General features: G+C 30.9%; 1 protein-coding gene across 2 annotated transcripts; it reads left to right on the top strand.

The window, feature by feature from the left end:
• The first annotated feature begins 4,950 nt into the window (after positions 1-4,950).
• On the top strand, positions 4,951-11,739 carry LOC124888633. Of its 2 annotated transcripts, XM_047399486.1 has the most exons (3): positions 4,951-5,119; positions 9,011-9,125; positions 9,846-11,739. In XM_047399486.1, exon 3 carries the CDS (start codon positions 10,885-10,887, stop codon positions 11,485-11,487), a length of 603 nt encoding a protein of 200 aa, XP_047255442.1. In that variant the 5' UTR covers positions 4,951-5,119; positions 9,011-9,125; positions 9,846-10,884; the 3' UTR covers positions 11,488-11,739. The 2 variants fall into 2 exon arrangements, with proteins under 2 accessions (XP_047255442.1, XP_047255438.1); XM_047399482.1 differs by having other exon boundaries at positions 9,011-11,739.
• Positions 11,740-26,095: the final 14,356 nt, after the last annotated feature.

Here is a 26,095-nt window from a genome sequence, read left to right as displayed (position 1 = left end):
ATGTGCAAAGCACGTACATTAATAATATATTATAGATTATACAGTAAAAGAAAATATAATTCATTAATTAAATCGTAATATGAGAATTTTTAATACTAAACAATTGAAAATAAGCATTATACACTAAAAAAGAAAATATAATTCATTAATTAAATCGTAATATGAGAATTTCTAATGCTAAATAATTGAAAATAATCAAATAAAAATAAGAAGAAGAATTCTTAGTAAAAAGGAGAAATACAACAACGAAGTGCAGTTGACGGATCCTTGCATATATTTTGTCTCTTTATTTTTACTTTGTGTACGAAATGGTTTTATAAGGAATGTTTGAGTTTTAGTTCATAATAAAAGGAAAATTTGATAGATAAACTTTTAGTTGATTTAAGTAAAATTTTCATATTTATTTTATATTCTTTTCATATATATTAGAAGTTCAACAACATCAAGTCAGAGCTCCACCAGGCCTCAATCCCCAGTTCAACAACAAGAAGCCAGAGCTCCACCAGGCCCTAATCCCCAGTTCAACAAGCAGATGGTTATCCAGTTGAAGCAGATGGTTAGCTCGTTGAAGATTGCACACTACTAAATACTTAGTAAACACTTAGACGAATTACTAGTTATAAAATGCATTTTGTTGAATTCTAAATATTTACTAATCACTAAAATAAATTACTAGTTAAAGACTACATTTTGTTAAATACGTATGTGTAATTATTAAGAAATTAGCTATGTACATATAGGATTGTTCTTTATTGAATTGGTATATAACACTTAGATGTACATTTTGAAGTTAATAAAATTTTATCCATTTGTTGCTAAATAATAAATTAGTTTATGTTCTCAAAAGTCTTATTTATAAATAATAAGTTTAAACAGTTTACCTAAAAGTTCTAAAATGTTAAATAAAGTTACCATCTTTAACTTAAAAGTTAAAAAATTGAAAATAAGATTTACAACACTCCGAGTGTTATGACTATATAAGAAAATAATAGGCTTCTCTAAATATTACTCCCTCCGTTTAAAAACGAATGACCTACTTTTCTTTTTAGTCCGTTTAAAAAAGAATGACTCATTTCCTTTATTCGCAATACTTTAATTTCAATTTTCCACATGACATGTTTAGGACCACAAGATTAAAGGACATTTTGATACATTTAACACGACTTTAATTTAACATCAAAAGATTTAAAAGTCTTCTTTATTTTCTTAAACTTTATGTCAAATCAAAGTAAATCATTCTGTTTTTAAACGGAGGGAGTATATTAAAATTGCAACTTTGTGTTGCATCTAAATGTACATGCAAGTGTATGCTGTCGCTAAAGTAATATAATGGATCTTTGAAGTCGGTTGTCAAATCCATAGAGACTTGTAACTTTGCAATATGCCTAATCCAATTATTAATGTGATATTAAGCAAGTATACATGTAACCAAATAAGTTGTTTTTTTGCAATTCTATAACTACTAATAAAAGCAAAAGAGTACTTAAAGGTTGAAATCAACAGAGGAGACATATTTCAGGATTACAATATTACTAGCAGTCAAGTATAACACTTCACCTTCGTCAGCTAAGTTGTATATCTAATTATTGATTTACCGGATCGATAATATGATTATGGTCTCCTAAGCCTCTAATCGTCTACCTAAATTAACCATACAACTACAAATTTGAGCAGAGATATGATCATAACTCAATTTATATGGATTAACATGTCTTCCTGTTTCGTAACAAAGTGAGACGCTCTAGGTATATTCTTATACTAGCCGCTAATCTGGTACGTATATAAATATATAATGCAAACCCACTGAAAGAGATAGCCACTTGGCCCAGTGATAGAAGGATCACTGCTGAGGCTACCCCAAAGAGGGGTTCAACCCCCAACAACGTGAAGGACCTTAAAAATGTCGTTTGAACTTTTTGCCCCGATTAAAAGTATTTACTTTAGATAAATTTATTTTTTCACTATTTTTTAAATATTAAAAATAAAAAATTAGTTAAATATATTTATGATAAACCCTTTCCTTATTAGAAATAGTCAAAATTAGTGATAACTAATGCACCCATACACCATTAGAGACAACTTTTTGCACCTGAACTATGACAATCATAACGAATTTCAACCTCCGAAACAACAATTTTCCAAAAGAAACTTATGCAAAAAAAATTTAAAAGATCAACATATCATCACCACTTCACTGTAGAATAATGAATGAATCAATAAAATAAGCCTCAAATCAATATCAATAATCAAATTACTATTACCATTGGAGATGAAGCTGCATAAAAGCTAAATCTTTACGGACGCCAATAGAAGAAGAAATCAATAAATCGTGATAAAAAAGACAAGGGCATTCTGGTAAGCTACATTAATAAGCTATAGCAGTATGTTATAACCTATATTTAGATTCAATTCTTTATATTGTCACTTAACTTAGGAAAATATCTCACTAAAGTTATTTATCTTTTTTCTATTCCAATAATGTCATTCAATTTTGTATATTTTCCTTACAAATTAATAATTGTTAAAGTAGTCCTTGTTCTTTAGTAGAAAATAACCAAAATAGTCTCTTAAGTTAATTTTTGAATTGAAATGATCCATGTTCTTTAACAATATGAAATACTAATAACTTTTTAACTATAAAAAATAGTGTGTGTAATTTTAATTCAACTTCTAGTTGTAATATTAAAATATGTAGTCCACCAAAAAATGTGATTGGTACTTAGTAGTTCAGTGCTAAAATAATATTTTATATTTATTTATTTTATGATTAATTTTTATAATAGTTCAAATTTAATTGTTAGTTTCTTCTAAAAATAAATGTCAGAAAAATCACAAATCATATAGAAGATGGTGAATTTCTTTAACCTTACGACTCTCTAGCTAGTAGAAAAACAATCATATATAAATATTTTAAAGAATTTCTATAATAAATTAAAATATTGTCGCAGGACATCATGATAATATCATATATCAATCAACATCAAATAAAATTAGAAAAATTCATATAACCATTGTGTAATTAAAAATGTTAAAATTTTTAAATATTATTTTTGTCAATCTTGTAGTATTATTTGGAAAAAAACTATATTACCTCTTCAAATTGACTTTAAAAACTAAATACATCTCTCAATTTTATTTTATTTTATTTTTTGCTTTATAATATTGTGATGTGTCTTTTTAAGTTTCATTACTCCCTCCGTCCCATTTTAGTTGGTCGTCCTACTAAAAATAAATGACTCATGTTTGTTGATCACTTATTAGATCAAAATAGAATCAATTATTTTTTTTTTTGATACCCCTACAATTCATAGTATACATTACAATATGAACAATTTCAATTTCAATATTCATTGCCCATATCATTAATATTGCTAAAGGGTAAAATAATAAAACTTCATTCAACTTTTTATTTCTTAATCACCGTGTAAAATGGAGTGCCCAACTGAAGAGGGATAGAGGGAGTATGTAATGAAGTAAAAATGTGAAATATAGTTGGAGGCATATTAATATTGAAGTAAAAGAGTAAAGACTATTTAAATTCACGGTTTAACTTAAGGGACTATTTTGCTCATTTTTCCCACAAAGAATAAGGACTATTTTAACAATTCTTAGTTTGAGAGGAAAATGTACAAAGTTGAATGATATTATTGGAATAAAAAAAAATAAGTGACTTTATTAGGACATTTTCCTAAGTTAAGTGACAATATGAGGAATTGACTTCCTATATTTATAGTTGTAAAAAAATCAATTATTTCTTTTTAGCGTTTTGATTAGTTCGAAAATCAAAATCATTACTCAAGTACATGTAGCACATTATTCTGAGAACTCACTATATAATCAAATTATCTTAATTGTTAAAAAGAATTGAGTAAAAGTCTAACGATAAAATCATATTTTGTCCATCACATCTTGAATATATTTTAATAAAATTTTAAATTACATGAAGGATCAGGGAAAAGGAAGAGACCATAAGCCTTAACACCAAGGTTTAGTATGAAAATCAATTTTTTTTTTTGAGTTGAAATTGGAGTTAGAGTTTGGAGTTGTGTTTTGCTATGAATATAAATTAGAGTTGTTTTTGACTTTTTGTGAGACTTTTTCAAATACAATTTTAAATTGTATTTAGAATTCTTATGGCCAAACTCTAGAATTTTCACTAAAGTGAAATAATTTTTTGAAAAAAAGTAAAAATATAAGTATAGAAAAAAAAAAAGAAAAATAATTGGATCTTGACTTTAAAAACAAGAAAAGATTTTAAATATAGAAAAAAATAGTTGTACCACAAATATTGTTTAAATTGATGCATCAGCAAGGGAAAGAGGTAATGCATGACAAACGCAAAAATGATGATCCATCAACTACTTAACTTCCTGTGGTAAAATATATATGTGCTTACACTAAAATATATGTTTATGTTTTGTAATGACCCTTACGGTCATTTTCCTGTATTTTCATATAATTTTAGTACTATCTAAATGTATCGTGGATTGTTTAATTTAATTTGGCATTTGGTAGAAATACTCTTCTAGAATATTTTTGATATTGTTGAAATTCTTTAAGTAATAGTATATTTATATCACTTTTTAATAAATTTTTATGATTTATTATTATATAATAGAGGTTTTGTTAGAAATAATTTTTTATTAATTATGATATATTTAAAATATTGTAATGATTTTAGTATGAATTTATGCAATACCCGAATATATATATATATAGTATAGAAAATTAATTAATGTGGCCACCACCACACATGTGGAAATATATGGATGGACCACTTTTGTTGGCTGCCACTTACATACAAACTTGTGGCCTAACTTTGTTAATTATACAATTTGACTTTTAAGTGAATTAAAAAAAAAAAAAACAAAAGAGAGAGAGCTTGCAGTAAGTGTGTATATATATACACATCCATATTTATGTTTTCCCATGTTTAAACCTCCTCGGACTGTTTCTTTTTCTTTAGAAAATTGATTAAAGTTCTTGGTTAGTCTTATAAAACTACATATAAGTTAAGAGGTGTTGTAGAAAATAATTTTTTTGATATTATTCAAATTTGAATTCTAGCGGAATATTATTTGAAGGCTTTGCGGAAAGATATTATAGCTTTGGCGTTCAGGTAGGCTAGACTTATTCTACCTTTAGATTGAGTTTATTTACTGAAATTGTAAACTATTATACTAGCTTTGGATAAGTTCTTGTTGATGCGTATTTATTTGATTTATATAAACTGTCTTATTTATCCGGATTAGAACCCTTTTCTAGTAATTATTGAAATATTATCTTTTAATATAATATATCATCTATTACTTTAGGACGTGAAACTAAATTGCAAAGTCTTGAATTTATCCCTTTTTAATTAAGATTGGCGGATGGTTATTTAGACGTTGACATTGTTATGATATGGAATGAATTTTAATATTACCATTGGGTATGGTTGCTATGAGTTTCAATTCGAGTCCGGCAGTTGATTATTGTTGTTACTATGGGTTTCGATTCGAGTCCGACAGTTGGTTATTATTGTTACTATGAGTTCCGGTTCGAGTCCGGCAGTTGATTGTTATTGTTACTATGAGTTCTGATTTGAGTCCGGCAGTTGATTATTATTGTTACTATGAGTTCCAGTTTGATTCCGACATCTGATTATGGTTGTGGTTCCTCTGAGTTCTGGTTTGAGTCCGACATCTGATTTTGAGTTCTACATATGTGGCCTATCGTTATTACCCACTATCACTACAAAAAAAAAACTGCGTTTAGCAACGGATTATAGCAACAAAGGCTTTTTCGTCGCTAATTAACGACGGAATTGCAACGAAATAAAAATTTTATCATTAAATAAATGAAATTAAAATTAATAGCCTAATTAGTGACGGAATGGCAACGGAATATAAAATTGATTGCTAATTTTTGGTGGTAAATATTGACGCCTTTATTTTGGTGACAAAATTAGCGACAAAAATGAGAAATTTTTTTTTGACATGGTGGAGACGGCAATAGAAACAAAAATACTGTCGTTGGAAGTATTTTACCATTTTTAATAATATATTAGGTATATATTTAATTATTGATTAGCAATGGATTATATATCTGTTGCTAAATCCGTCACCCTACCAACATAATATTAGGGCTATGTCTTTTATATCACTTTGTTCCCAAAACATAACATCATCCGCCTCTCTCTCCAAAACAGTCCCCTTGTTCTTTTCTCTCCCTAATCGCTCAATATCAGTCGAAAAGAGTGTTAATCGGCGAATTTTGAATCTAAATTAGAGGTTAGATTTTATATCTCGTAATTTTAGTTGTTTCTCCTCTTTTAATTTCTTAATTTCTATGTTAGAAGTGAGGTGTTAATGATATGTTTAGGATTTTTTGAGCTATTTCAGTTAGGGTTCTTCGATTATTGTGTTAAAAAATTCGATAAATGATTATTTACTCGAAATGGAAACCGTATTTTCTTTCTCAGAATTATTTTTTATGGGGTTTTTGATATTCCAATGTTGCATGTCTATGAATCTGAAATTTCTTCAACAAAATTTCTGGTTGTGGTTTAATTTTCAGTGTTTTGCATACACTGATTATTTTAGGGTTTTTGATTTTTTATTTGAAGTTCTATTTATGATTTTGTTGAGCTTTTTCAATTTTCTTTGTTCGATTGTTGTGTTAAAACGTTGTGTTAGTGGTTATTTAATCGAAATGAGAATAATATTTTTCCTCTTAACTTCTATTTATGTTTTTTTTTGTATCTTCTGTTTCAGGTTCATTAATCTCTGATTTCTTCAACAAATTTTTCATTTGTGTGGTTTAGTTTTATCTTTTTTATGTACAGGTTTATGTAAGGTTGTACTTAGTGTGTTGCATGTTGAAAAAATTAGAAAACATAAAGCAGTTTGAGTCACTTTTTCTTACCGTTGTTCTGATTTCTGTAAACAATAAAATGTAGTATGTTTCATGTTCCTTTGAAATTGTGTAATTGTCATAATCATTTTCTGTTTTGTTGTGTTGACTGTTTAGCCTTTATCCTTCCAAATATTTCATTTGTGGGATCACATTTGGAATATGTTGTTGTTTTTTCTTAATCTGATTGTGATGTTATATTTTGGGTTTTCAGAGAGATCCACTAAGGATACCAGCAAGTGCCAGAAAGTGAGCTAGCATATATCTGGCACAATAACATTTTCCCTTTTAAATGATTTTTGATTAGTTTTTCATATGTTTCTCTATTACCGTTTGTGTTCTTCATTATTCGTGAAACTGTCTCTATTTTCTTTTACTTACCGATTGAGGATTTGCTTTAAATCCGATTAACTTTTGTGATGTAACTTTGTGTTAAAGTTGTAGACTTTATTTGTTTATTTTTGCTAACAAAGTTGCAACTTATTTTTAGGCTTTGTTTAATGTTCAGATTTTAGGTATGTACTTTGCTGAAATTTGATGTTTTAATCTTGTTGTCGGGAGCTTTGCCTCACGCCTTATGATTGTAATGACAGAAGTTTCAGTTTTGTATGTAATTAAACTTTTTCGCTAACACTTATTAAGAAGGACAATGAATGATATGTTGTGTTTGTGATTTCTTGTTTATTTAGAAGAAAAATGACTGATATATTCTATTTTCTTGTAAAAATTGAAAGATATATTCCAGTTTATTAAGATATTTAATTATTTCTTCACTTTAGTGGTAATCCTAGATGTATGCATTACTAAAATATAAAACTCTAACTACGTTGTTTATGTCGACATTAATAGGAATATGAATAATCTAGAGAGTGGATGGAAGTATGATAGGTTGGATGGCCGAGGGGCTATAAACTCTAGATTCATCACTGGTGTGAATAACTTTATCCTCTTTGCATGTTCTCAACAAAATTGCATGAGTCGTAACAACATTAGATGTCCATGTAAAAAATGTCGCAACATTAAATGCAAGGATGTTGAAACGGTTAGATATCACCTTCTTCATGGTGGATTTGTTAAGGACTATTTTGTTTGGAAACATCAAGGGGAAGCAGATCTGATAGGTGAGATTTTTTTCGGTAACGATTTGATCAATGGTGCTCAACTTTAATTGGGATATGATAATCCATATCGACAAATGATTTTGGATGCTGCTGGTCCCAACTTTAACCATGGTTACAACAATATTGAATCCGGACCATCTCATCTGTATGAACCTTCAATTAAGGAGGAACATGAAGCTTCGATGGAGGAGGAGCCTAATTTAGAGTAACAAAAATTTTATGAATTGTTGCACTCTGCTGATGCAAAATTATATCCCGGTTCTTCCCTCTCTTAACTTGCAGTAATCTCTCGAATATTAAATATTAAGATGGAAAATAATGTCACAGAGGGGTTTTAACCAAATGATGCAATTGTTTAAAGAGTCTTTACCGGAAGATAACCTATTAGTTGATAGTTATTATCAGACTAAGAAGGTAGTGCGTAGCTTAGGTTTACCGGTTGAAAAGATTGATTGTTGTGAATCGGGTTGTATATTGTATTGGGAAGACTATGAACATCTTACCTCTTGTAAATTTTGTGGCAAAGAGAGGTATAAGCGTCGAGTTGGCTCTCGTAAAAAGAAATTAGTCCCTTACAAAAGGATCTATTATTTTTCTTTGATTCCTAGATTGAAGAGATTATATGCATCCCATACTACAGCAGCTGACATGACATGGTATCATGAACATATAAAAGAGGATGGAGTAATGCGTCATCCATCAGACTCTGAAGCTTGGAAGAACTTCAATGAAAGTCTATCCTTTTTTTGCCGATGAACCAAAAAATGTTAGGTTGCGGTTATGTACTGATGGTTTCCAACCATTCAGTCAGTCTGGGAGAAAATATTCATCATGACCAGTAATTGTCACTCCATACAATTTACCTCCAGGGATGTGCATGAAAGAGGTTTATATGTTCTTAACTGTCATTGTTCCTAGGCCAAATAATCCCTAACATAAAGTTGATGTTTATCTGCAGCCTCTAATAAAGGAATTGACTTTGTTGTGGGAGACAGGTGTAGAAGAATTTGATATCTCCAAAAAAATAAAATTTTCAATTAAGGGCAGCTTTGATGTGGACAATCAGTGACTTTCCAGCACATTCTATGTTATCAGGATGGAGTACTGCAGGTAAGTTTGTTTGTCCTTATTGTATGGAGGAAACACAATCCTTTAGATTACAACATGATCGGAAAACATCATAGTTTGACTGTCATAGAATGTTTCTTGACCAATATCATCCATTTAGGAGAGATCGTAAAATTTTTCATAAAGGTCGAACTGTCAAAAGATCACCACCACCCTACAGAACCGGAGAAGAGTTATTGAATCAAATTTGTGATTTGGAGATAAGAAAAGTAACAGAGTTAGATACAGAAGAAGTTAATCAACGAATATGTAGTTCTAGTGAATGAAAAAAGCGAAGCATCTTTTGGGATTTACCTTATTGGAGTTCTAACATGATTCGACATAACCTCGATGTCATGCATATTGAGAAAAACTTCTTTGATAATGTATTTAATACGGTCCTCAATATTGATAAAAAAAACCAAAGACAATCCATAAGCTCGTCTAGATATGGTCAATTACTGTGATCGACCTCAATTGGCAAAGGATGCTTCTGGAAAATATCCCAAAGCTGTATATACAATAGACAAGGAAGCAAACACAATCTTGTTTAATTGGGTGAAAGGTTTAAAATTTCCAGATGGGTATGTTTCAAATTTGGGTAGATGCCCAGACACATCTGCGAAAAGGTTATTTGGCACGAAGAGTCATGATTGTCATATGTTCATGCAACGATTGATGCCTATTGCTTTTCGTGAACTACTTTCAAATAATGTATGGCAGGCACTTACAGAATTGAGCTTATTCTTTAAAGATCTTACATCGACTACTCCCCGAGTAGATGAAATGGAGAGATTACAGGGAGATATTTCACAAATCTTGTGCAAGTTAGAATGTATTTTTCCTCCTGGGTTCTTTGACTCAATAGAACATCTGTCTGTGCACCTTCCATATGAAGTAAAGATTTCTGGACTTGTACAATATCGATGGATGTATCCTTTTGAAAAGTAATGCAAAAATTCAAGTTTAACTTGTGAGAATAATGTTGTTATATACTTTTCAAATATGATGGTTTATCCATTTTTCTATTTAGGTATCTTGGAAGTCTTAAAAGAATGATTGGGAATAAAGCAAGTGTTGAGGATTCTATATGTGAAGCTTACTTGATGACAGAGTCAACACTATTATTTTATCATTATTTTGAATCATATGTCATGACACGCAATCATAATGTGGATCGAAATGATGATGGTGGTATTGTGGAAGAAGTTGAAGAAAATTTATCAATATTCACCCATCCCGGACGATTATGGGGAGAATAAAAAAAGTGAAATCTAACTCTTTAGTAAATCAACACTGCCCAAACTTACATTTTTCTAAACTGTGAAGAGGTTGAGCCATATGTGAGGTAACAAAGTTAGTTGTATCAACTTAATTTTATAAGCATATTCATAAATCATGACTTGAAATTAAAATCTTTTTTCTTTAAATGAAGTATGTTTGTGAAACGTTTGCAAGAAGAATTTCCAAATATCTCTCAGGATCAAATAAATGAGAGCCTTGAAGAAAATTTCTCTATATGGTTCAAGAAATATGTAAGGCTTCAAAAATTAAGATCTTTTATACAATTATGCACTTAAATTAACTTATGAAATTGAACTAAATTTTATAATCTTCTAAATAGGTCCGGCTCAATCATATTGAGAATGAATTTCTATGTAGTCTTGCTCGTGGACCATTGATAGGCGCTACATGTCATTCGGTGTATTTTGTTAATGGATACAAGTTTCATACGAATTTTCATGGTAGCGCAAGATCAATAATGAACAGTGGAGTTTGTATTTCAGATCCAACTTTTGGTAATTTCTACGGGCGGATAAAAGAGATTATAGAAGTGGAATACCGCAAAACACCTTTAAACAAACTGTACTATTCAAATGTGAATGGTTTGACCCAACTATGGATGTTGGTGCATAATCAGTATAAATTGGTTGATATTAACCATCATCGCCGATATAAAAAATATGAACCTTTTATTCTGGCAATACAAGCATATCAAGTGTATTATGTGTCTTATCCTAGCAAGAAAAAGGACAAGGATGATTGGGTAGCTGTATTGAAGATCAAACCTCGAAATGTTGTTGAATTACCCGATGAGGAAATTGAGACAGCTACAGAACTAAATATTTCATTTCAAGTTGAAGAAGTTCAAGTCTACGAGATAGACATGAATGTTGCCACAGATGAAAGCATACACTTACATGATGCAAATGTTGGCTTAATTGAAATGGATGAAGTCACTGATGATGGTTTATTACAAGAACATCATGACAACCAAGAGGATGCTACAGAAGAAGAGTATGAAACTGAGGAAACTGAGGAAGATGAAGAGAAAGATTTGGAAGAAGACACAGATAGCAATTAGTGCTTGATAAAAAATATGCTATTGTATCTTATTTTTATTTTGTGAGCAGCCATTTTGTCGAACTAGTATCATTTTCTTTGTCTTGTTGTTTACACAAAACTTGTTGCTTCAACTGGTTTTATGCTCTACTTCTCAATTTTTGACTCTTTCATTTCTCATTCATTTTTTTAGGCTACAACTATGCTTTTACATTTTCTAATACCTTATCTATATATTGTTGTTTGCTTCTCTTGGTATTATTAAGTTTGCATATTATTTCCACTTTAACTAATACTGTTTTTTATAGATATGGCTAGAGGTCGAGGTCGCAGAAGCATAAGGCGTAGAGGAAAGTCTGCAGTTAGGAGTAATAATGATGTTACTGCAAACGTACCTACTGTTCCCACTCCTGCTATTGTTACTTCTCAAGCTGTGTCATAGCTGGTCAAAATAATACAAATCAAGTTCAACCATTGATTCCTCAAATTAGATCAATGGTTCAAACTTCTGGTGATGGTAGCAACCATACAACTCCTGAATTATCTCTGAATGCTCTAAATCAGATCAACAGAACAAGAGAAGGTACATCTACTCTAAGGAACTAAATAGGTGAGCATCTTAACCAATCGACTTCATCCTTGAAAATGGCTGAACATAATCAACTTCTGGTCTGCTTTCTGTCTACACACATATATATATATATATATATTTTTTTGGTTGATAATCTGTTGTTGGTTCTTCATTTGAGAGTTCTTGTGGACAGAATTACAATGTGAGTATTCTGTAGCATTTTGGTGGTTCTGTTGGTAGTTCATGATCTGTTGGTGGTTCTTGTTATGAGTATTTTGGTGATTCTGTTGGTGGTTTTTGTTCTATTGTTGGTTCTTCATTTGGGAGGAGTTCTTATGGGAAGAATTATAATGGGAGTATTTTGTTGTATTTTGGTGGTTCTGTTGGTGATTCTTGATCTGTTGGTGGTTCTTGTTTTGAGTATTTTGGTGGTTCTTATTATGTTGGTGGTTCTTGATCTGTTCTTGGTTCTTGTTGTGAGTATTCCAATGTTACATGGGATTCCAGAATGTCAGTGAGGTATGTTGCTGTTAGGTATTTTGTTGGATAGGATTTCAAAATTAGAATATTATATGATGTTGTGACTTTTTGTGCAAAATTTGCATCTTCTTTCCACTTTAACAAGTATAATTTTTTTAATAGATATGCATCGAGGAAGAGGTACAAGTCGAGGAATCATAGGGTGTGCGGGTAAGTCAGCAGCTAGGACTAATATGCCTGTTCGTACTGCAAACATACCTACTATTGCCACTCCTACAGTTGCGCCACAAACAGCTGGTGGCATAGGTGCTCCAACTTCTAATCATGGTAGTATATTTCCTACTACTCCAAATCAGATCAACCCAATAACTGTAGGTACGTTTTCACAAACCAACCAAGTAGGTGAGGACATATCTCGTAGCAACACAAATGGAGAAAGTAATTCCAGTCGGAGCCATGTGCGGACCCTTGTTACTATAACTTCTGCAGGGTTAGTCCATTTCTTGTCTATTATTATTATATATTATTTTTTATTTATAGTAACCTCTAAAAAAATGTCTTCACATTGATACAAATTGCAACCTTCTAAAGCATGCTCCAATAGGATACACGAGTCTTTCAAAAGTGAACTTGATCACAATAGAGTCAATTGAAAATGTGTCTCATGTGACATAAAATATGGCTATTTTGGGGAATTCAAGGTATACATCTTCATCATAATTGATTTTGTAAAGTGTACTCATTTTTATAAATACTATATTAATGTGTTATCTTGGAAATTTATTTCAGAAACACTTCTATTGAGATTCTTCCATTACTGATGCTGTAGTAAAGAAACACTGGCAGAGTAAAGCAGCAACTGTGTATAGAAATTTCATTGCTAAAATCAAAGAGAAAGGGATTAGGCAAAATTTTATACATGAAGATGTCTGGGAAAGCTGGCAGCGACTTTGGGAAGATCCAAAGTGTGTTGAAAAGTCTAAAATAAATGCACAGAATCATCGTGGAGGCAAAGAAGTCGCTACTGGATCTCACACGGGAGGATCTATCTCAATTGGAGAGTACCGAAAGAGACTTATAAGTATATATTTCAAGTATTAAACTGTAATTTATTGTGAGACAGTCTAAACTTAGTTCAACTTTATGCTATTGTTGCGTTTCTGTTTACTGTTTATCTCAAATGTTGATCACTTCTCACTATTTTTGTCTCTTGTGTTGTATTTAGTATGTTATGTTCTGTTGTTGTCTTGTAACCAAAAAAATTGTAATGTAAACTGTGCTTATATGTCGCAGAGTGGTATATTACTGAGGATTTGTATATTTACATGTTCTTCGAGATGTATTAGGTAGAATCAAGACCTTATGATTCTGGAAATTACTTGTCCATTTTATGTGATTGGTTTTCATCTTATATAACCTTCATACTGGAATCTGACTGGAAATTTTCAAATGTTCATTATTAGCAAATGTTCTCAGTAATTTTGATGCAATGAAATTGTCACGCCCCAAAATCCCATCGGGCCGGACTGGCACCCGAAGCCGAGAAGGCCCGGGAGAACCCGTTCAAATACCTGTACTTTCACTTACATGTCACCAAAAATTTGGACAGCACTTCGTTGCATATAGAAGGATCTAATTACCTGTATCAGCACAACACGCACAAATATATATATATATAATACTTGGCCGTCGGGGCCACCACATATACAAATATAACATCACTATATAAACTTTCATGACTTTACCCTTCCTTATGTCTACAAAGCCTCTAGGATATACATGACATAACTAGGGTTGGGACAAACCCCTGCCCACACATGACTCCTGTACAATAACAAAACATAAGGGACCGACTCGGAAAGCTCCGAAACAAACTGGAGCTCACCAACAATAGCTGTATGACCTGGCTCCTATCTATGCTGTGAATGAGCTGAAGCACCTGTGCCTGCAACATGAAATGCAGGTCCCCCGTGAGGGACGTCAGTACGAAATATGTACTGAGTATGTAAAGCTGTAAATAATCATATGTGATATGGGGGATCAAGAAAATCAGACGCAAGTGAATAAATCATAATAGAAGTGAACCATACTTCATAAACACTTTTAGGATCATGTACATTCTCATTAATCTGAATTGGGTTCTTGAATTCAAACACATTTGTGGAACGGTATACATTCGTTCATTTTATTCTTTACAATTATCATTCGCCATTACCTCCTCCTCCCGAACCTCCAACCACCTAACAATAATCAATACTGTACCGTACTGTGACCATTAGGCTGCCCCTAGTACATATCAACTATAATCATATCAAATATCGGGATCGGCCATGCTAGGCTTAAGCCCCTGAGCTACCACCCACACGTATATCAAGTAACACACATAAGAGATCTTTCCAATAACTTTGTTCAAAAGCTTTTGAGATTATTACATTAGTGTTCATGCCAATATAGTACCTTTGGAATAATGATACATCAATAGGAACCAAGTAATAGACTTTCTATACAATAACGATGTAATAAAGACTCATTGGTACATCAACAATGTGTTTCGGAATCATCAATATCACAACAATGAAATAGGAGCCTTTCGGTATATCAATGAAACATTTTGACACTTTATAGAATGGAAACAACTTCGTTGGTAATGTAGAACAATACATGTTTTTGGACAACCTCGGAATCTTACTTGATGGAACATTGGTGTTTTCATGCCAAAGAACATCGTTAGAGTATGCTTTACATACCTCGTTGTAGATTAGGACACCAATTCAACATAACTTCCCGTCTTTACAAATCACTTATCTACAATGAAATGTTTGGCATCTAGTATTAGCAACCCAACACCACAATTCTCTTCCATAATTCCATACAACTAATATTTGCAAAGCATTCCAAAAACCAACTTGAACAATCGGTTTATGTGTATATATATATATATATAATCATCATTTCAATACCACACCATCACACCAAATTCCTTCACAATTCAACATAATCCAACTATGCACAAGAAAATGGTTGACCTCAGTAGTTTGTGTGCAGGAAATTTTCCTGCACATTTACTATTCCCAATATCCCGGTCACCATTTTATAGTTTCGAACATGCTCGATTATATCCGAAACCTATCCGTTTTTGAAAATCTTTATATTGTTGGAAAGCTTATTCAATAACCTTCGTATGGAACTATCGACGGGCAAATTTCGGTATAAATAAAATAAAATTAAACTAATTCCATATAAATAAGACCAATACACGTACTTGAATACGCTAATATATGTACTTGAATACGGGGTGTTACAGAAATTCAGCTATCTCTTTCCAGTCATTGCTTAGTAAGAACAATGTAAATTGGATAACATAGTTCTGACCACGCAACTAATAATATTTACCTGATGAACAACTACGTTCCACTTGAATTATGACTTTACAAACATTTCTGGCTTACCTGAAATGTTCCAGCAGTTTTGTTCTAGTACAATGCTCAACACTTCTTTTTTACAGGCTGCTGAAATGGGTTGAGATCCGACACCAAGTGAGTTACATTTGCATGTTCACACACATGGTCATGATGAAAAATTTTGCGTTGATGAACATTCCCGAATCGTCCATGTAAAATTAAATCTTAATGTAGTAGTTTACTTAATTCTCATTTTTTAGTTTAAAGTACTTTTTGGTATCTAATCATTTGTAAGTACAATCCGTTATAATTTGAATTCCACTAGTACAGAAAAGATTTAAAGAAATATTATGAGAAAAAACATTATTAGAATCTGTTATTGATCAAATTGAAGCATATTACCAAGCTGCCGGAGGAGAAAAAAAGCGAAGAGTATTTGGTCTTGGATCTGAAGCCAAAGGCTACTACGGCCAAACTCTATGTATTTCTTGTGAAAAGACTTCATCTTCAGCTTCACATGAATCGGTACCAGCTGTAGATTCGGATTTGGATGAGTTTGTGAAGCGATTGATTCCCGTACTTAACAATTAATTTTTTTCTATTGTCATTGAAGAGGTACAGAAGTGGGTTTCTTCATGATCATTTGTCACACCTCCGGCTACTTCTTTGGACGATCTTGATTCCTTAAATGATGATTGCAATGATCTTGATCAGTTGTGATACTTTTGATGATCAGTGCATTGATTTTTGATAGTCTATTTTGTTGGTTTTTGATGGTCTATTTTGTTGAAACGTTTAAAACTGTGCAACAAAAAATTACACTTGATGGATGTAGGTATTGAGGATGTTTTGGACATACTTAGGTGTTTAGATGCTGCTATGTTTGGTATTGAGGATGTTTAGACTTTTTCTATCTATATATATGGGTTCTTTTATATGCATGTTGGATATTATAAGAAGATTTTGCTATCTATATATATGTGGCTTTTTTTATATAAATATTGGGTATTATAAGAATTTTATAATATTCTATTAATATTTAAAATACAAATAAAAAGATATTGAAAGAAAAGTAATGACGACAGATTTAGCGACAAAATTACTCATTGCCAAACTAAAACATTTGCAACGGATTGAGGAAAATATTTTTTGTCACAAAAATTGGGAATTTTTAGCGACAGACTAGCAATGAAATATTTGGTCAGGAAATGATCAAAATGATGAAATACAACATGAAATTAGTAACGACACTTATAAATATAACAACGAATATATTTGTTGCTAAAATATAGCAACGGATATAGGACGTCTCTATACCGTTTCAAATCTAGCAACGGATTTTATTTTTCCATTGCTAAATGGTTAGCAACGCGCAATATAGCAACGAATAATATTTTGTCGCTGATCCATTTCTAAATAAATTTAGCGATGGATTTCTGTTGATTAGCAACGTTATCGGTCTTTTTCTAAACGCGATTTTTTTTGTAGTGTATGTCCGATTCGAATCCGGCACGTGTCCTTTTGTTATTATCCATTACTACCAGTTCGAGTCCGGTGTCTAGACTCTCCTTACTACCCATTGGTATCGGTTCGAGTCCGGTGCACATCTAGATGACTATCATTATTTATTGGGATCAGCGCAGTTACAGTTTATTTATGTTTATTTTTATTACTTGTGTGTCCCACCGGCTTATGGGGGTATGGTTGGGTTAATTGTCTTCTTCAGTGTGCCTAGCAGTCTTATGGGGGCCCAGTTAGGTTATGTTTGATTTGTATGTTATTACTGCATTATTTATTTTTCTGTATTGCTTAAGTTTATTCCTTTACAGCCGTTACGTAGCTTGGTAGTTGTTTACCTTTCCATCCCTATTTACTGATGACTCAGATTACGCCCTTGCATTGTAGTTATACCTTTTCTGTATTGAGCTCAGTCGGCCGATGATGCCTACTGAGTACCCGTTGTTTTGGTACTCATACTACACTTCTGCATCTTTTTTTGATGCAGATTCGGGTACTAGCAGTCAGCGTTAACGTAGTTTCTACCTTCCAGTACTCATTCAGAGCAGGGTGAGCTTACTGTCGTTCGAGGTTGATCCTCCTCTATCTACTCTAGTTAGTCTTTTGCACTCGAGACTGTTTGTGTACATTGTGTACATTTTAGATTTTTGTCTAGTACTCTGGGTACCTGTTAGTAGTGACTTTAGTACTGACCTTATCAGGACTTGAAGGGATTCATTTGTATAATTGGTCCTTTTTCCTCCTCTCATTTTGATATAATATATATGTTCCCTTCTTATTTTTCACTTATTATTGTGGTTGTTATGATTATACGTTATCTTTTATTTGGTCTCTGCCTGTTAGCCCGTTACCTATCATTCCGGACTATGGCTTGGCTTGCCTACTGGTGGGTTAAAGTAGGCGGCATCACGACTTGAGAAATTGGGTCGTGACATGTTTACGTTATTATATTAAATTGTGAAGAGTCTTTGAAAAGTGATTTAAACTTTTACACTTCATAAAATCTCCGCAATAAATAAAATTATTTAATTTTAAATGATCAAACGTTGCACGTGCGAGACACATGCAGTTAAACTAATATTATATTAAAAGTGTGAATGATCTTAAAAATATTGTTTGAAATTCTATTTTACACAAAATTATTTTTTCACTATTTTTCTAATATTTAAGAGTTGAAAATTAATTAAACATTTATAGTAATTTTTTTTAATTAAAAGTCATCAAAATTAATAACAACTAATAGCTTTTTCATTTGTTTAAGAATTTTAATCAACTAAAATTGATTTTAAGAAGATTTAAAAATTCTAGAAATAAAGATGAAAGTATGAGAATAAGAAAAATATACGAAGTACAAAATTTGTAAAAAATTTAAGTAAGTAATCAAAGATTTTCTAAACATTTAATTTTAAAATAAAAAATATTTTAATATAAAAAATATAAATAATAATAATCTTACTACAAATATGGTTCAAATCGATATGTCTCTCTTAGCCTCTGACGGCAAGGAAAAGAGGTACTGTATGACAAATGCAAAAGTAACGATCCATTAACCACTTGAAACTTCTAATGGTAAATATATATGTGCTTACAATAAAATATATGTTATGTTTACATTATCTATATTTATATAATATATTAAAAGTGTGAAGACCCTTAGAAAAGTGATTTATTCTTCATTAAAAGATTTTTCTTTAGACAAAATTATTTTTTCACTATATTTTTTTAATTTACTATTCAATTATTTTTTATTATATTAACTAGACTTTCTAAAATATATAGGACTCCTAAAATATATGGTAGGAGAATTAATTAATATTTTTCTTTTTATTAGACTTTTCTAAAATATATGGGACTCCTAAAATATATGGTGGGAGAATTAATTAATATTTTCCTTTCTATTTGACTTCCTAAAATATATGAGACTCTTAAAATATATGGTAGGAGAATTAATTAATATCTTCCTTTCTACTGTTCAATTAAAAAAATATTTCTAAAATAGGACTTTATTAAGGAAATACTTCTATGAATATTGAGATGTGCGTTAAACTAGAGAACAAACCGGTTTGTCTATTGGGAGAATATGATTGATGTTCATCTAACTTGATTCGATTGCATGTCTAGATTGGTGGATGCTTGATTTTCTAACCCTCAACTTCTTCACTGTTTTTGTTAGCATAAAAGAATTCAACATATGTATATATATATCTTCTTTGTTTTCATTCAAAATCATTCTTTATGGTCAAAATTTTCGCTCAGATAAGAATTAAGTTGGATCAAAATCGAAGCTTTGGGATCACTATTATATCATTTTTATATAGTTTACAGGTCGTAGATAAATGTCAGTTGTCTTTGAAGAATTTCTTGTGTAAAGGTTAAGTTTAATTGTACTGTTTTGATATCTTTATTATCTTATTATTTTATTTTAATTTACAGATGCTAGATGAATGTGGGTCGGTTTTGAAAACTTTTATTAAGTAAAGGTTAGGTTTAGTTGTATTATCGTAATATTTCTATTAGTTTGTTATTTTGTGATAGCTTACAGTTCGTAGATGAATCTTGATCAGCTTTGATAAATTTTTATGCGTAAAATTTAAGTTTAATTGTATTGTTTTGATATCACTTTTATCGTATTATTTTGTTGCAGTTTACAAGTGATAGATAGATGTTGTTGGGCTTTGAGGAATTTTTTTATGTAAAGGTTAGGTTTAGTTGTATTATTTTGATATCTCTATTATCGTATTATTTTGTTATTGTTTACAGGTGGTAGATGAGTGTCGAATGACTTTGAGAAAAATTTTGTGTGTAAAAATTAGATTTAATTGTATTATTTTGATGTCTCTATCATTGTATTGTTTTGTTGCAATTTACAAATGGAAGATGAATGTCGATCGACTTTTAAAAATATTTTTGGTAAAGGTTAGGTTTAATAAATAAATTCTCCATCTTTACATACTCAAAACATATTAAATTTAATTATTATATTTATCTTTATTATTTAAATAAATATCTTATTTAGTGTAATGTTTAAACTCATTAAAGTGAGGTACACGCGCAAGTCGCGTACACCTAAACTAGTTATATTAAAGTGTGAAGGATCTTTGAGAAGTGATTTGAACTTTTTGCACTTTATTAAAAATCTTCGCAATAGATAAAATCGTCTAATTTAAAAAATCAAAGATTGCACATGCTAGGCACGTGCGGTTAAACTAGTACTATATTAAAAGTGTGAAGTACCTTAAAAATATTGTTTGAGCTTTTTACCCTTCACTAAAAGAATTCGCAATAGATAAATTGTATTTTTACTTATTTTTCTTCAATTATTGATTAATTATTGAAAAATTAAAGAGTCCTAAAATATATGACAAAAGTAAAATCTATGGTAAATTGATGTTGGTATGTTTTTTTTCCGTATTAAGAAAATGAATTATTAAGAAGTATTAAAATATACGATAAGAAGATAACATTATTTGAATTATACAAGAAATCATAATGTTTAGTATTTAAAATTTAAAGTTGATAAAACTTGATATTCAAAAAAAATTATGTTCACGTTGGTTTGTGATTGATTGGTTTGGTGTTTTACTTTGGCAACTTTTTTCTTCATGACCTTTTTGCAAGGGACAAACATCTGTGCAATTTTGCATGTACTTCAACATAAACTTTGTACAAGTATTTTTGTGTGTGTTGCCAAAAAAAAAGTGACAGAGGTGAATCATGATATTGATTTTCGTTTGGTTGTTTGTCCTATAGAAACCTTAGAATGTAATTTTTTTATCATGACTACACACATATCAAGGTCTTCTTTTTTCTAATTAATTCTAAGTATTAAGCAACAAAAAAATTCTTTTCATACATTAAAGTTGGAGAATTTGAGATATCTTATTAAGGATGGAGAAACTTCAATAATCATCACACCACACTTTATGTCGATTAATTTGCTATTTATGAGTTTTCCAATAGTTCATAGACTCAACGCCAAATATAACAAGAGTTTTTGTGTCAGACATATAACGGAGATTAAGATAAATAAATATTTTATTAGGTATTTTTTTTTTCTTGAAATAATTATCTCTTCTTTTAGTCAAAAATTTGTTATCTATCTGTTAAAATTCATTAACTTAAAAATCTTGGTGCTCAGGTTGTCATCTTTTACTTACTATAATTCTTTGTGCTATTTTTAATTTGTTGCAATGTCACGCCCCAAAATCTCATCGGGCCGGACTGGCACCCGAAGTCGAGAAGGCCCGGGAGAACCCGTTCAAAAACCTGTACTTTCACTTATATGTCACCAAAAATTTGGACAGCACTTCGTTGCATATAGAAGGGTCTAATTACCTGTATCAGCACAACACGCACAAATATATATATATATATTACGTAGCCGTCGGGACCACCACATATACAAATATAACATCACTATATAAACTTTCATGACTTTACCCTTCCTTATGTCTACAAAGCCTCTAGGATATACATGACATAACTAGGGTCGGGACAAACCCCCGCCCACACATGACTCCTGTACAATAACAAAACATACGGGACCGACTCGGAAAGCTCCGAAGCAAACTGGAGCTCACCAACAACAGCTGTATGACCTGACTCCTATCTATGCTGTGAATGAGCTGAAGCACCTGTGCCTGCAGCATGAAATGCAGGTCCCCGTGGGGGACGTCAGTACGAAATATGTACTGAGTATGTAAAGCTGTAGATAATCACATAAGATATAGGAGCTCAATAGAAATCAGAAACAAGTGAATAAGTCGTAATAGGAGTGGACTACACTTACTAGAACTTGTGACAACCTGTACATTGTATTTATTCAATCACTTTACCTTCGTTCTTATCGTCTTTGTAATCATTACTGTACTGTACTGTGACCATTAGGCTGCCTCCAATACATATCAACTGGGATCGACCCATGCTAGGCTTATGCCCCTGGGATACCACCCATAAACACATAAATAGGGATCGACCCATGCTAGGCTTATGCCCCTGGGATACCACCCGATAAGAGAGAACTCCCATCACTTAGTTCAATTAATCTTTGAGATTGTTATTTCGGTCGCCACCACATTTTTGATACTTTGAAACAATGATACATCAATAGGAACCAAGTAATAGACCTTCAATACAATAATGATGTAATAAAGACTCATTGGTACATCAACAATGTGTTTCAGAATCATCAATATCACAACAATGAAATAGGAGCCTTTTGGTATATCAATGAAACATTTTGACACTTTATAGAATGGAAACAACTTCGTTGGCAACGTAGAACAATACATGTTTTTGGACAACCTCGGAATCTTACTTGATGGAACATTGGTGTTTTCATGCCAAAGAACATTGTTAGAGTATGCTTTACATACCTCGTTGTAGATTCGGATACCAATTCAACACAACTTTCCGCCTTTACAAATCACTTATTTACAATGAAATGTTTGGCATCTAGTATTAGCAACCCAACACCACAATTCTCTTCCATAATTTCATACTACCAATATTTGCAAAACATTCCAAAAACCAACTTGAACAATAGGTTTATGTGTGTATATATATATATAATCATCATTTCAATACCACATCATCAATACCACATCATCACACCAAATTCCTTCACAATTCAACATAATCCAACATCATTTTCCAATCATCTTTCAACAACAATCAAATAACATACTTCTTATGCTCACATGCATATATATATATATATATACATACATATCCATATAAATAACACCAACATAATTTACATCCTTACCATAAAATGGCCCTTTTGATTTCGAAGTCCTGTTGGCACAAATAAGGGGTGCTTCTCAAAGCCCTCGAGACGGTGAACACAACTACGGAATCAATTTGGATTTTCTACGGTTGAATCACAAGATAATTGGAGTTGAAATTAGGCTAGGGTTTCTTATTTTCAATAATTTGATGATAATTGATGGATATGAGACTAATTATATGTATATAATGACCAATTTTCGTCCATGAGGTGATGGAAAATGATCATATTGCCCTTAAAAATTTAAGTAAATCCGAATTTATCCATGGTGGACTGTTTTGATAGGCTAAAGTAAATCGGCCATAACTCTTTGCTCCGATATCGGATTTTGGGTGAAATTGATATCGTTGGAAAGATAATTCAAAGGGCTTTCATTTAATATAAAGTAGGCCACCCAGTTATTCCTGTACAAGGAGTTATGATCGTTTGAAGTTGACCCTAAAAAACTGTTTTGAGAGGCTGAAGTAAACTGAGTATAACTCCTTACTTAGATGTTGGATTTGGATGAAACCAATTGCATTGGAAAGAAGACTCAAAGATCTTTCTTTTGATAGGTGGTAGCTCTCCCAGTTCATTATATTGAGGGAGTTATGATCGTTCAAAGTTGACCCAAAAAACTGGTAGGCCTCAGTAGTTTGTGTGCAGGAAATTTTCCTGCACATTTACTGTTCACAACATCCCGGCCACCGTTTTATAGTTTCGAACGTGCTCGATTATATCCGAAACTTATCCATTTTGTGAAATCTTTATATCGTTGGAAAGCTTATTAAATAACCTTCGTATGGAACCATCGACGGGCAAATTTCGGTATAAATAAAGTCGATTCCTATACACATATAATCAAACTATACACTTGAAACCATCTCAAAATAATCAATACTCATACTTAAACTCATATATACCTAACTTAGGATCAATACATATACTCCAACACATATAACAATGGCTAATGCACGTAATTAAGTACGGAGTGTTACATGCAAGTAGTTGTGTTATGTTATTATGCTCATCAATGTAGTAATATTATTAAATTTAATTTTAAATAATCAAAGATTACACGTGCAGTTAAAGTAATATTATTTTAAAAGTAAAAAGTCTCAAAAATGAGTTTGTGGAGGTTGAATAATTCACTGTTTCTAGCACAATTATATTATTTTTGTCTTTCGGGTATTTATATTTAATTCCAAATATTTTATTTTTGAATTCATTCAATTCTTTGAAGACACAATAGGTATGACTTTATTATTGACACCAAATCTTTCATTTTACTAAATTTTGGTGTAGGGAAGAAAAAATAAGGGAGGATAGAAAATTGAACTTTCACCAACAAGATGAAAATTTAGATAATCCTTTTTATAATATAACAAGATAATTACTTCAACTACTAAGATTATTTATTTTGTCTTTTTTTATAGGAAAAATCACATATATATACTATTTAAGATCTTATATTACAAGACATAAATATCTATATTTATAATCTATATCTATATCTATATCTATCTATAATATATTAAATGTGTGAAGACCCTTAGAGTAGTGATTTGAACTTTTTGTCCTTCATTAAGAGACTCTCCTTTAGAAAAAATTGTCTTTTCACTATTTTATTTAATTTATTATTTAATTATTGTTATTATATTAACTAAACTCCTAAAATATATAGATTCCTAAAATATATAGAAGGAGAATCAATTAATATTTTTCTTTGTACAGATCAGTTAGAAAAATACTCCTAAAAAATGATAAAAAAAATACTTCTAAAATAGAACTCTGTTAAGGAAATACTTTTATAAATATTGAAATACACGTTAAACTGGAGAAGAAACTGTTTTATTTATTGGAAAATATGATTGATGCTCATCTAATTAATTCTCTAAAAGATTTTGAATTTAATTAAAGTATTCATTTTTATTATTTAAACAAAGATCCTATTTAGTGTAACGTTTGAACTCAATAAAGTGAGGCACACGCACGAGGTGCGTACACCTAAACTAGTACTATTTTATATTTATAAAACCTAATTTTTATTTACAAAATATTATAATTTACATATAAATAATTTTTCTTACCGGTTAAAATTTCCTGATGGATGATATTGGCCTATTTTTAGGGAGTTATTTTAGGCAAATAAAGACTTCTCCTACTCCTACATTAATTTATTTGATTTTGTAAAACTTATTTCAAATCTCTCTCTCCTCTCTGTTCTTTCTTCACATCTATGTACTACTAGAGGAGGATTATGGCCCGTGTCAGCATGGGCCCAATATTAATATATTTTAATTATGTATAGTAAGTAGATTGATATTTATTCGAATTATGAATTATAAAAAATTAATACACCAAATATATTAACTACTTGATAATATTTTTCAAGGAGCCAAATTATCTTGCAAGATAATTATGTATAACTTATTCATATAAATAAAAAAAATTCAATACATTTTAAAGTTTAGATCTTTAATCATATGACTGAGATTTGCTACATTAAGTATAAAATATGATATTAGAATTAATACATAAGACTTGACACTTGTTGTATAAAATAAAAAATAATTATTGAATTTTTGAAATAGTGGGGGCTAATGAAATGAGAAAAATCATCATAAACTGTGACATGTACACTTTTGAGAATGAGTTAAAAAGTGTTACAAGTACATAATTATTGTTGGAATAAATCACAAGTCATTATTAATTTGCATATGTCTTGAAGTCTTTAAATTTGGTTCTAACATGTTATCAAAGAAAGGATAAGAAATGTTGAATAGTTATTTAACATTAAATATTTAGGTGAGATAAATTTTATTGTAGAAAGAAAAAATACCTAAATCATGTGATGAACTTTTCTTTGATATGTCAAATTATGGTGAGAAAA

The sequence above is a fragment of the Capsicum annuum genome, chromosome 1 (genome assembly GCF_002878395.1).
Source record: "Capsicum annuum cultivar UCD-10X-F1 chromosome 1, UCD10Xv1.1, whole genome shotgun sequence".
Taxonomy (NCBI): Eukaryota; Viridiplantae; Streptophyta; class Magnoliopsida; order Solanales; family Solanaceae; genus Capsicum; species Capsicum annuum.
The sequence above is the reverse complement of the archived record's forward strand: the minus strand, read 5'-3'. Positions and strand labels throughout refer to the sequence as shown.